This window comes from Lepidochelys kempii, chromosome 2, assembly GCF_965140265.1.
Source record: "Lepidochelys kempii isolate rLepKem1 chromosome 2, rLepKem1.hap2, whole genome shotgun sequence".
In the NCBI taxonomy this organism is placed as follows: domain Eukaryota; kingdom Metazoa; phylum Chordata; order Testudines; family Cheloniidae; genus Lepidochelys; species Lepidochelys kempii.
In genome coordinates this window covers 238,252,053-238,264,985 of record NC_133257.1, presented here as the reverse complement: position 1 = coordinate 238,264,985, position 12,933 = coordinate 238,252,053, and the positions used below count along the sequence as shown (strand labels likewise).

The 12,933-nt window shown below is 43.5% G+C and overlaps 1 protein-coding gene and 1 pseudogene across 3 annotated transcripts in view; one reads left to right on the top strand and one right to left on the bottom strand.

The window, feature by feature from the left end:
• Positions 1-8,349, bottom strand: part of WAC (WW domain containing adaptor with coiled-coil) — a 115,722-nt gene extending 107,373 nt beyond the window's left edge. For 2 of the 3 annotated variants that reach the window (XM_073334356.1, XM_073334355.1), the window contains exons 1-3: positions 7,995-8,349; positions 7,824-7,860; positions 6,144-6,339 (exon numbers count right to left, since the gene is read on the bottom strand). In XM_073334356.1, the coding sequence (XP_073190457.1) occupies positions 6,144-6,339; positions 7,824-7,860; positions 7,995-8,035 (274 nt within the window). In that variant the 5' untranslated portion in view covers positions 8,036-8,349. The remainder of the gene's footprint in view (positions 1-6,143; positions 6,340-7,823; positions 7,861-7,994) is intronic. The other variant, XM_073334357.1, reaches the window with a different exon arrangement.
• A 4,232-nt stretch (positions 8,350-12,581) lies between these two features.
• Positions 12,582-12,926, top strand: LOC140906179 (microtubule nucleation factor SSNA1 pseudogene; annotated as a pseudogene).
• Positions 12,927-12,933: the final 7 nt, after the last annotated feature.

Below are 12,933 nucleotides of genomic sequence, written 5' to 3'. Positions count from 1 at the left end.
TATCTGAGCATAAGCTTTCGTGAGCTACAGCTCACTTCATCCGATGAAGTGAGCTGTAGCTCACGAAAGCTTATGCTCAAATAAATTTGTTAGTCTGTAAGGTGCCACAAGTACTCCTTTTCTTTTTACGAATACAGACTAACACGGCTGCTACTCTGAAACCAGTCATATATGACATTCTCATAAGCAAACTAGGGAGGTAAAGTACAAGCAGGTGGGTGAAAAACTGGCTGAAAGGCCATACTCAGAGTAGTTACCAATGGTTCACTGTCCATCTGGGAGGTAATGTCTAGTGGGGTTCCACAAGAGCCAGTCCTGGGTCTGCTACTATTCGTTTTCATTAATTACTAGGAAAGTGGTGAGGAGAGTTTATACAATTTGCATATGACACCAAGTTCAGAGGAGCTGCAATAACTTCGGAGAACAGGACTGGAATTCAAAATGGAATTCAAGTCAGAGAACTGGTCTGAAATCAACATGATAAAATTCAGTAAAGGCACGTACAAACAGAAAACATGGGAGTTAATAGTGGATTTCAAATTGAATGAGACAAAAATGTGATGCAACTGCAAAAAAAGGCTAATATTCTGGGTTGTATTAACAGTGATATGGTATGTAAGACACAGGAAGCAACTGTTGTCCCAATCTACTCAGTGCTAGTGAGTACTCAGCTGCAGTATGGTGTCCAGTTTCGGGCTCCATAGCTTTAAAAAAAATAAAGATATGGACAAATTAGAGATGGTCCAGAGAGCAACAAAAGTGATAAAAGGCTTAGAAAATAAGTATGTTTAGTCTTCAGAAAAGACGACTCCGGAGAGAACCTGGTAGCAATTGTCAAATATGTTAAGGGCAGTTATAAAAGAGGACAGTTATCGATTGTTCTCCATGTTGACCGAAGGTAGGACAAGAAGCAATCCGCTTAATTTGCAAAAAGGGAGACTGAGGTTAGACAGAAAAAACTATCCTTATAGTTAGAAAGTTAAGTTCTAGAACAGGCTTTCAAGTGAGATTGTGGAATCCCAGTCACTGGAGATTTTTAAGAACAGGTTAGACAAACTGTCAGGAATGGTGTAGGTATACTTCGTCCTGCCTCTGCATGAGGGGCTGGACTAGATGATCTCTTGAGGTCCCTTCCAGACCTATATTTCTATGATTCTATGAAGTGCAATCAAAAACAGAGTAAAAGTGAAAAAAATAAGGATGGGTTTCCCCCCCACACACACACAGTACCATGAGTGTTAATTATAATAAGAATAGGTTAAAAAAAATGTGTTTTTTCAAGCTGAAAATGTCCCTTAGCAGTATCAGAAAATAAATGTTATGATATACAATAGAAAGTTTTCCCACAGGACTAAAAATTCAGGGAACTGAATTTGATTGGCCCAGAACAGATGTTTGTAAAAGTTGACTGGTCTTGGAAGCCTTTTGTATTCAATCTACCAAATAATCATTTTTGCAACCAACTTCCACATACTCTTAACAACTGATATCTCAAGAATTGCTGGAGTCAGAAATTAAATCTTTATACTATTTGAAGGCTGAGAGAATTTACAGCCTTTGAAGCGTTTCCTAGACCACCCACCCTCTCGCTGATAATCACATAGACTTCTCTTCCCTTCCCATCTGTGACTGGGCAGCATCCTAAAGACACTGCTTCCACTGTAGATTAAAAAAATACTTCTCTAACATTTTCTGCTTTTAATGTGTTGAGTTTATTGAACGCTGTCTACTTTTTCCCCCATTTCCTTATTCCCTTGCACACATGCATTGCTGCTATCAGGTTTCTATCAGTCTGCCTACACCTTGGTTTTCTTCTCATCTGCATTTACAGCCCAGCACCTACTCTTCTCTCCCAAGATGGTGAATGCCCACGTCACCAGCTGCTCACTTCCTTTCCTCCATAGCAATGGACCCCAAGAAGGTAAGCTGGCTCCTAGTTTCCAGCTGTTTCAATAGATATATAGTGTCTTTTTGCAATGCATCTCCTAGACTCTTGGTAGACAAGGGAAGCCAGCAGCCTGCGTCATATCAGCTCTTGACAAAAGCTCCACAAACCCATCTAGAAACTCTTGTAAAATATTCCATTTTAGCTTTGATGGTTATTGTCGGTCCCCTCTGTTCAGTCATGATTTAGTTTGTTTGGCATTTTATATTATTGAATATATCTCATTCTGCTGTTTAGAACAATAATTTCTTATATCTAAAATTCTTCCAGTCTGTTTAAGTTCACAAGTCACTAAACATAATCAACATTAACTATTCCCATCCAACTTCAGTGAAGTTTTAGTATCTAGACAATATCTATTGAATCAGTCTGTGAAGGGAAAAAATGTAGTACTGTGAAGGGAAAAAATGTACTACATGATCTAAAAGGTTTCATGTTGTATATACTAATATTGTATATACAATATTTGAACTGTCATCTATTCACCTGTACACTAAGAACATGACAAAAAGCAAACAGATTTTCACAGATCCTCATAAAGCTAGGCATAGCAGAATGCCGGAGATCATTTCCTATCAACTAATACCTGCATTGAGATAGATTTGGAGTACACATGGGCAAAACTGAACTCCTTATCTAAACTCAAATTCTGCCTCCTTACATTTTCCATCATTGATGACAATACCACCATGCTCCTGATCACTCAGGTATGACCTGGAAGTGATTTTTCACAACACCCCTAGATCAAGGGAGGAGTTTTAAAATCTTGCAATTTCTTTTCTCTGTTTTAAGTTCAGATCTTTTCTTCCCATTCCCGCTTCTAAAGTACCCACCAGGCTTCATTATCTCCCCCTCCAGGACTCTGAAAATACAACTGCTAGGATCATTTTCCTTGCCCGTTAGCCTGGCCTGCCCCGACACACACATTTTGAATCCTTCCGTTGATTTCCCCCCTTTTCCACTAGGTCAAATTCAAGTTTCTTCCCCTTGCCTTCAAGACTCTTCATGGCTATCTCTTCCCTGCCAACAATGCTAGCTTTAACTGCTCACCTCCCTCAGGCTGGCTGTTCCTAAGCATGGAATCCCCTCCTGGAACTGATAGATAACCCCACAAGACCCACATCTGTTACTTCTAAAGAAACTGTTCAACAAATAATAGATTATGGGCTGTATGCTATAGTTATTTTGTGCACTGCTTGTCACCATAGATTTTAAGTTCTTCAGGACAGGGACTATGTCTCCACGCGTGGGGACCTGAATACAAACACAAGATAATAATTTAGCCACTTCACGGTGAATATCTGCTTTTATTCTGTCACCCTCCAACAATTTTATTTTTTTTTTTTTTAACTAATGGATGCACAGTCACATCACTTCCACTACCATTGGTAATGTAGCCAAATTTTTATGCTGCATGTTTAAAGGTGGATATATTTTAGTGTAGCCTGTGTGTGACTTTCCTTGGGCGATAAGAGGAGAGAGTACGTCAAAAGCCTGCAATAACCCTCGTAAAGTTTATTCTATTGCCAGAAAGCCTGAATACTCAACCTAATATAAAAACATGCTTTAGTCGTATTATATCATATTATACGTTTGGGGTTTTTTTGGTATCACTATAATCACATAAATTAGAAACCAATATAGTTACAGTAACAATATAGTTACCTTCTACCGCAGATGCGGTTATATACCAGTACAAAGGTGCTTATATCCGTACATCTTATTTCAGGAATAAGCTTTATTGATATGTGTATAACTGTATCCCTACTAGATGGTTGTACCATTTTGTCTATATTGGTCTCTAAACCAATACAATAATACCGGCACAAAAAAAAAAACAAAAAACAAAAAAACCCTGTGTATAGATAAGCCCTTAATAAAGTTAGGTCAATTTTTGCTTTACCACAAAATACTGGACCAGATTCAGGACTGAATAAATTCAAAAACATCAGCACACTGTACCACTTAGTCATCTGTTTTGCTCAAAGAAGAACTGGAAACTAGGAGAGTGAAAATTGAAGTGATTTTTAAAACTAACTTTAAAAGCAGAGGAATGGGTGAGTTTAGGCTTCTAGTTTAACGTTTAAAACTCCAGTGTTGCGTGGTGCATGTTGCTGGGTTTTTTGTTTGTTTTTTAAACAAAACTTAAAAGTTAATGAGAAAAAATCATGGGAGTATTTCCATACAACTAAATCATTAAGATGTAGTCATTCCCTTGCAGTAGTTCCAATCAAAACACTCCAACACCACAATAATGAAACTGACTAGAAAATGAATAAATACAAAAGTGAAACCAGTCTATTTTCACTGTCTAAACTAAAAAATGCAAAGAATAAACACATTCAAAATAATGGAGAGGAAAATGACATTATTAATTTTTCTTCAGTTAATAGTCCTAGGTCCTATTAGCATTTAGTAAAGTTTTTTTTTGTTCTTTTTTTAAAAACATGCTGTCTAACTTGACAATAACTACCCATTTAAATAAAATACAGTATGTTCTCAGTAAGTTTTCTGTAATCCTGAAATTGGGAGATATATAGGAAGTACTGAGATAACTTTACTTCTGTACTGGTATAATTAGTGACATACTGGAACAATCAGCACTATATTTTAATGCAATTATAGTACACACTAACCTGTATTTAAAATCAGGTAGCCCGTTACATTTATTGGGCATTATGGACATGGATGTAACAGCAACACCCAGTCAAGAAGTTCCAGTTGTGTTCCAACACCTAATTCCAATTAATAAAAATTATACGAGTATCCCATACATCTTAATGGTGTCAAAGTAAAATAAATGCAGTTTAAATCTTTGTATAAACTATTTCAGAGCACAGATTTATCTGCATAAGTAGGCTCTGCCAGTTCATTCTATGTACTTTGCTTTACTGGTCACAATTTAACATTGTGTCACTCAATTACGCTATTTTTATGGACTGTAAGCTAGACATGATTTCTGAATACATAAATAATTGTTAGGTTTTTTTTATAACAAAATCACTTCAGTCTATTTCATTTTGTGTCATTTAATAAACACTGTTTATTCTGAAGGGCTCACATTCACTTACGCAAACATTTAGGACTACTTATTACACATACTAAAAATACACTATATATATATATATATTAAAAAAACCTTTATTAATCATAATACACTGAATTTTTCACTCCATGAAGGAAGGGGGGAAGGAGAGAAGAGACGGAGAAGTAGCCATCTGTTCCCTTTAGATATTCCAGTATGTATACTACATTATCCCTCAACACCACTGTATACATCCATGAGGCCCTGCATCAACCACCATTCAGTCCAGGGGGACTTGAACTTATTTCTCCTACTTTTACACACAGAGAGAATGTGTTCAATACTCAAATACCATCCCCACCCCCTGAAGTGCTCCTATATTGGACCCTGATCCTCCAAACATTTACACATGTGCTTACCTTCACTGTGGTAAGTCCCATGGAAATCAACGGAACTACTCAGGGTAGTAAAAAGTTAAGAAAAAAGTATTTGAAGGATCAGTGCCTTAGGGAGCAATTAAGTAGAACCAGAAACTAAATCCAGTCTCTTGAATGGCAGTGTAGAACAGAAGCTTATCAGGCTGGCAAAGAACTCCATATACCATGTATGGAAGTGCAACTTTTAAAAAAACAGCACATCAAAAAAGAAAAAGATTAATCCAAGTTAACCTGTGAGCATTTTCTTATGCTCCAAACACATTATGAGTAATTTAAACAACTGAACAACAGAAGACAGACTAATAGTAACTGGAACTCTGATGCTTCAAAGTCTTTAGAAGAATAAGTAAAAACATATTTTATGAAAAAAGTCTAAAATGTAATCTAATTAAGATATTACCATATACTGCTCTTTCCAAGGCCTTTAGAAGTGAGCTCGAAAATGCAACAATACAAAAAAAATTAAATTTATTTAATCTCTTGGTGGCTTTATTGAAATCAACTACTTTTTGGAAGCATGAAAGAATTAGTTCAGTTTAAAAGACCCAGGGCAACTACCTCCAGTGGAACTGATCACTATATTTTGGTCTTAGTGCAGTCTTCTCACCATGGTGTAAGGCATGTCATTTAATGTAAAGTTGTGGTCATGACACTTGTAACTGTTTCACTTGTTACTTCAATAAAATGTAACTTAGATTACTACTGCTTAAATAAAAGTCAATTAAAAACAACTCACCTCCATCCCTCTCTCTAACTCTGTGAGCATGCACACTTTTTGCTTTACTGTGCCCTGTGCTGTCACCATATTTGTTTTCAGGACTATCAGACCGCCGCAACATTTTATTTGGTGGTGAAGGATCTGTGGTGTCTCGCATCTTGTCATGACGGTGATCACCACCACTGGGGTGACTCTTTGATGAGTATTTAAGAGTCTGGAAGAGATGAGAATATGTTTTTAATTGGATTTCATTTTTGTAACAGTTAATATTACTTCCAACTAATACAAATTCTAAATTTACAAGATATTTAAAACTTTTCCACTTTCTAGTGTAAATTTTAGTGATAAAATTATTTCTAAGGTATATCAGTGACAGAGCAGCAATTTAGGAAGACAAGTAGCATAAGGCTTCCCAATTTTAATTATCCATCTACAGTAAGAAATTCTGTTCTTATTTAGCTCTTATACCACCTTCCCCACTGTGGTCTCAGAGGTGACTATCTGCTATAATAGGGTATTAAAATTAAACTGCAATTCCTTGAATTCTTATTCATCTTGTGTTATATACACATTCAGCACTACATAGACTGCTGACTTTCTTCTTTTTTAGGAGGAGCAGTGTTCAGTTACTCAATAAGTAATGTAATAAAAACAGAAGTTATCATTTACAAATTTTGCATGAACCAGTGTATGCACTGCAAGTTTAATTCAAAGTCACTTAAGCTCACCCACCACCTTGAATTTCCAAAACAAACTTTATTTGGGCACAAGAACAACTAAGATAGTATTAAAAAGGATGTGGAATGGGGGTGGGGGGGAAGAAGTAGTGTGAGGTGGTGTGGGGGGGGGCTTAATTTGTGTTCATTCTGAAATATTTACACATTGGAAGCAGCATTGATCAGCATCTTTCACCTGCTTGCTTTCAAATGCAAACCTCTGTAGGGGGAATGTTTACATTTAGATGAACTGTCACTAACAGCTGCTTTCAATTGTCACATTTTGTTTCATGACTAGTCAGCCAAATGCCCAGAAATTCCATAAAACAGCCCCTCAAATGGGTCAGGAAAAGCACAATACCCCAGTCCCCTAACCCATGGGAATAGGTGTCCTCAAAAAACCACAGCTAGCACTCCCCAAAAACCGGGTTTTCAGGTGCACAAGGCTAGGGAGGGAGTATGTTATGCCGCTCAGAAATACAAGTAGTTTCTCAGTGACAAAGATTTGATGCAGGTTTCTGAGTGCAAGCTGCAGCCCCAGTGATTCATCCGGTGGCTACAGCCCGCCTTGCTCAGGTCACAGCTCCCGGCAGGGATTTGGGGAGCGGGAGAGGGGCTTTCTCTAGCCTTTGGAGAACACGTTTTACTATCTGTTTTTCACCAAATGCGATACTGACTCATTCTTCCGCCCCCTGCGTTCTCCCGGCACTGAGGGCCGAACCCTACACAGGACTTCGCTAGGCCGCGCCTAGCCGCCGCACCTCTGCCCCGCCGGGCCCCAGAGGGAACCGGGACCCCGCACGCCTCACACATTGCCGCCCCCCTCCCCGGCACTAAGGGGCTTGGGAGGGCAGGGGGCGGGGAAGTGGCAGCACCGCGGCCTGCGTCGGCGGCCGAAGCCTGTGCTGGAGTAGCTCCCGCCCCCCCGTCCGCTCTCTCCCCCGCTCCTCCTCCTGGGCCTAGCGGCCAGCGCTGCAGGTACCTGGTAGGGCTGTGAGTCCCCCCTGCGGTCGTGACAGCTAGAAGAGAGAGAGAGAAAGCGACGTTAGCGAACAACCGTTACCGGCCGCCAAGGGGGGAGGGGGTACCACAAACATGGCGGAGGGGCTGGGGGAGCCCCCCGCGGGGTGGGGGAAGGGAGGAGGGGATTTACCCATCACTGAGTCTCTGCTGTTTCCTCGCATACATTACCATCAATGCCCGGCCTGTGTGTGTGAGTGTGAGGGGACCAGGAGGGGACGGCCACGGCCGGGCCACAGGCGCCGAGGGGGGAGGCAGCGCTCCGCCTCACCACCGACCGGGACAGGGAAGGGGGGGGGAGGGAGGGGGCAGCTCAGGCAGCTCGGCTGGGAGCAGCGCTCACGGGCCCATCTCCTCTCCGCACAGCGAAAGGGGAGACGCCGCAGCTCGGCCCCGCACACTCTGAGACACTGAGAAGCACAGACTCCGCTGCCTCCTCCCCCCGCTGCTCCCACCGCCGCCGCCGCTCCTCCAGCTACATCCGGGAAACTCGGGCGACGCCTTGTTCGGTTAACGTCGGGTGTTTTCGGCTGTTTTCGGCACGCTCCTCCCACTCGGCCCCCTCTGCTCTGGGGCGGCTGTGCCTTCGGGAAGCATCGGCTGTTTCCGCCGAGCCCAACGCCCTCAATCTTCCCCTTCGGACAACATCGGCTATTTCCGCCACCAGCCTTCCGCTTCCCCGTAACGAGCCCCACCAGCCTTCGGAAAACATCGGCTATCGCCGCAGGAAGCTGCTCCGCATTCGGAAGTTCCCGGCTATTTCCGTGACCCTTCACCCCTCGCCCTGCTGCCGCTGCCGGTTGGAACGCTCGGAGAAAGCAGCTGTTCGGAGAGCTAGGCTGGCTGATTGGCCAAGAGCCCCTCGCCTCTTGGGTGGGACTGCGAGCTCCTGAGAGGCGTGCTTCGCTCTGCTGCAGACAGCCTGGGGTGAGAGCGCTGGGTACTAGTTAGCGCAGCCCGCTTTCCGGCTGGTGGGGGAGGCTCTTCGGCCAGGTTGGGTACAACAGGGGCAATAGCAAGGGAGAGGGTCCACCCCAAGCCCGACTGTGAAAGGGAGGCGCGGGGGAGAGGGAGGTAGAAAGGGAACCATCTTGTGTACGTCCTGTCTCCTGGGAGGAAACTCGGGAAGGAGAAGGTTAAAACTGCCCTGTGGGAGGCTTGCTGCTGGCTCCGTGGATGTGTGAGTGTGTCCCATGGGCCGCCCTTGGCGGCGCTTGTTTGTCTCACAGCGGCCCCAGGGGATGTTTAAGTCTTAAGACTCGAAGGCTGGGGCTTTGTTCCTGTCTCTCTTAGGAAAGTGCCTGAGTTGTCACCGCCATAGTTGCTGTGGGAGTTAGGTGGCAATAATAAGAGCCGTCCCTGTGGGGTTTCCCCTCTCAAATTGCCAGGCTTTTGGTGGCAGTGCTGTTTGTAGCGTGCCACAGCAGCCACTGCTTGAAGCCCCCGAGCACACTCTCTTTGTCTACACGTAGTAGTAAAAAGAGGGAGAGCAGCGAGGGCTGGGGTACATCCCTGGCCCCCTCGCACCTGCAATCAGTGCCCCTAGCAAGCATGTTATGTTCATGATATGGCTCTTCTATAGAGACAATAGGCACTGTGAGAGTGCTCTCATCCAGACTGCTCCCTGTAGCTCTCGAGAGCAGAGGCAGGCAGCTAGCTTGCACGTTACAAAATATACTCATTGAATCTGAAAAGTTAAGTCTCCTTCTCACCCATGTCCACGTGCGTTTGAAAATAGAGCTTTGAATTGAGTCACTATAGGCAGACCTGGGAAGTACTGAGTGGAGGTGGTACTTGTGGTTCAGTACAGTATCAGAGAAAATATCTTTTTTTTTTATTCTTGATTTTGAGTGAATATTCCTAGTGACAATGAAGTGAACTCTAGCTCACGAAAGCTTATGCTCAAATAAATTGGTTAGTCTCTAAGGTGCCACAAGTACTCCTTTTCTTTTCACTAAATTTCTGTCATCCATAGAAAAGAATCATAGAATATCAGGGTTGGAAGGGACCCCAGAAGGTCATCTAGTCCAACCCCCTGCTCAAAGCAGGACCAATTCCCAGTTAAATCATCCCAGCCAGGGCTTTGTCAAGCCTGACCTTAAAAACCTCTAAGGAAGGAGATTCTACCACCTCCCTAGGTAACGCATTCCAGTGTTTCACCACCCTCTTAGTGAAAAAGTTTTTCCTAATATCCAATCTAAACCTCCCCCACTGCAACTTGAGACCATTACTCCTCGTTCTGTCATCTGCTACCATTGAGAACAGTCTAGAGCCATCCTCTTTGGAACCCCCTTTCAGGTAGTTGAAAGCAGCTATCAAATCCCCCCTCATTCTTCTCTTCTGCAGGCTAAACAATCCCAGCTCCCTCAGCCTCTCCTCATAACTCATGTGTTCCAGTCCCCTAATCATTTTTGTTGCCCTTCGCTGGACTCTCTCCAATTTATCCACATCCTTCTTGAAGTGTGGGGCCCAAAACTGGACACAGTACTCCAGATGAGGCCTCACCAATGTCGAATAGAGGGGAACGATCACGTCCCTCGATCTGCTCGCTATGCCCCTACTTATACATCCCAAAATGCCATTGGCCTTCTTGGCAACAAGGGCACACTGCTGACTCATATCCAGCTTCTCGTCCACTGTCACCCCTAGGTCCTTTTCTGCAGAACTGCTGCCTAGCCATTCGGTCCCTAGTCTGTAGCTGTGCATTGGGTTCTTCCGTCCTAAGTGCAGGACCCTGCACTTATCCTTATTGAACCTCATCAGATTCCTTTTGGCCCAATCTTCCAATTGGTCTAGGTCCTTCTGTATCCTATCCCTCCCCTCCAGCGTATCTACCACTCCTCCCAGTTTAGTATCATCCGCAAATTTGCTGAGAGTGCAATCCACACCATCCTCCAGATCATTTATGAAGATATTGAATAAAACCGGCCCCAGGACCGACCCTTGGGGCACTCCACTTGATACCGGCTGCCAACTAGACATGGAGCCATTGATCACTACCCGTTGAGCCCGACAATTTAGCCAGCTTTCTACCCACCTTATAGTGCATTCATCCAGCCCATACTTCCTTAACTTGCTGACAAGAATACTATGGGAGACAGTGTCAAAAGCTTTGCTAAAGTCAAGAAACAATACATCCACTGCTTTCCCTTCATCCACAGAACCAGTAATCTCATCATAAAAGGCGATTAGATTAGTCAGGCATGACCTTCCCTTGGTGAATCCATGCTGGCTGTTCCTGATCACTTTCCTCTCATGCAAGTGCTTCAGGATTGATTCTTTGAGGACCTGCTCCATGATTTTTCCAGGGACTGAGGTGAGGCTGACTGGCCTGTAGTTCCCAGGATCTTCCTTCTTCCCTTTTTTAAAGATTGGCACTACATTAGCCTTTTTCCAGTCATCCGGGACTTCCCCGGTTCACCACGAGTTTTCAAAGATAATGGCCAGTGGCTCTGCAATCACAGCCGCCAATTCCTTCAGCACTCTCGGATGCAACTCGTCCGGCCCCATGGACTTGTGCACGTCCAGCTTTTCTAAATAGTCCCTAACCGCCTCTATCTCCACAGAGGGCTGGCCATCTCTTCCGCATTTTGTGATGCCCAGCGCAGCAGTCTGGGAGCTGACCTTGTTAGTGAAAACAGAGGCAAAAAAAGCATTGAGTACATTAGCTTTTTCCACATCCTCTGTCACTAGGTTGCCTCCCTCATTCAGTAAGGGGCCCACACATTCCTTGGCTTTCTTCTTGTTGCCAACATACCTGAAGAAACCCTTCTTGTTACTCTTGACATCTCTGGCTAGCTGCAGCTCCAGGTGCGATTTGGCCCTCCTGATAACATTCCTACATGCCCGAGCAATATTTTTATACTCTTCCCTGGTCATATGTCCAACCTTCCACTTCTTGTAAGCTTCTTTTTTATGTTTAAGATCCGCTAGGATTTCACCATTAAGCCAAGTTGGTCGCCTGCCATATTTACTATTCTTTCGACTCATCGGGATGGTTTGTCCCTGTAACCTCAACAGGGATTCCTTGAAATACAGCCAGCTCTCCTGGACTCCTTTCCCCTTCAAGTTAGTCCCCCAGGGGATCCTGGCCATCCGTTCCCTGAGGGAGTCGAAGTCTGCTTTCCTGAAGTCCAGGGTCCGTATCCTGCTGCTTACCTTTGTTCCCTGCGTCAGGATCCTGAACTCAACCAACTCATGGTCATATTTGTATATTACAGTGTTATATTTGTGACCAAGCACTGATATTTTGAATCCAAAAGGAGTTGGGTTTTTTTCCAAGAAAGTCATGAACGTCTAATAGTAGGAAGCTACAGTGAAAATTGTTTTGAGACAATTTTGCTGTAATGAAGGGTTGGACTTCATTATATGTAAAAATTCAGTAACTATCAGCACTCAGTAAATAAATGGAAATTCTGGAACCTTGAATTTTGGCCCTGATCCCTAGACAGAAAGAGGGTGGGAACTCCACAGAAGTTGTATCCTTGGGTATGTTAAATTTAAGTCTGGGGAGGTTTGGGTTTGGGTTTTTTTAAAAGCAGAATGTTGTTCTACCATGGCTGTACCCCTGCTGGTTTGTTAGTGGAGGGTTGTTCACAAAAGCCCAGCTGCAGCCTTTTTTGTTTTGTTTTTCCTTTTTAAATGAAAGTGCTGAAGGGTGTCGCTGAGAGAGGACACTGAAAGTGGTGGCAGAGTCCATTAAGAGGGTGGAGCCTGGATGATGACTCAGCAGGGAGCTGTTCTGCAGGGTTACAATAATGAGCTGGTGAAATGCGTTGAAGACTTATGCATGCAAAGGGAAGAACTGAACAAGCAGATCCAGCAAGCGGAAGTGGAAAAGAATAAACTCCAGCATGAAATTCGAATCCTGTCTAAGCAACTGGAGAGTGTCTGTGAAAACTTGGCCCAGAAGACAGCCTCACGGAACGAGCTTGATAAAATCCTTGCTGAAACTGAAACTGCTTATATGAAGATTTTGGATAGTTCTAGAATGCTGCTAAATGTCCTGAAGAAGGAAGTGGGGAATTTAAACAAAGCTGCGGAGCTGAAAAGCCACGTGACCTGAAACAGCC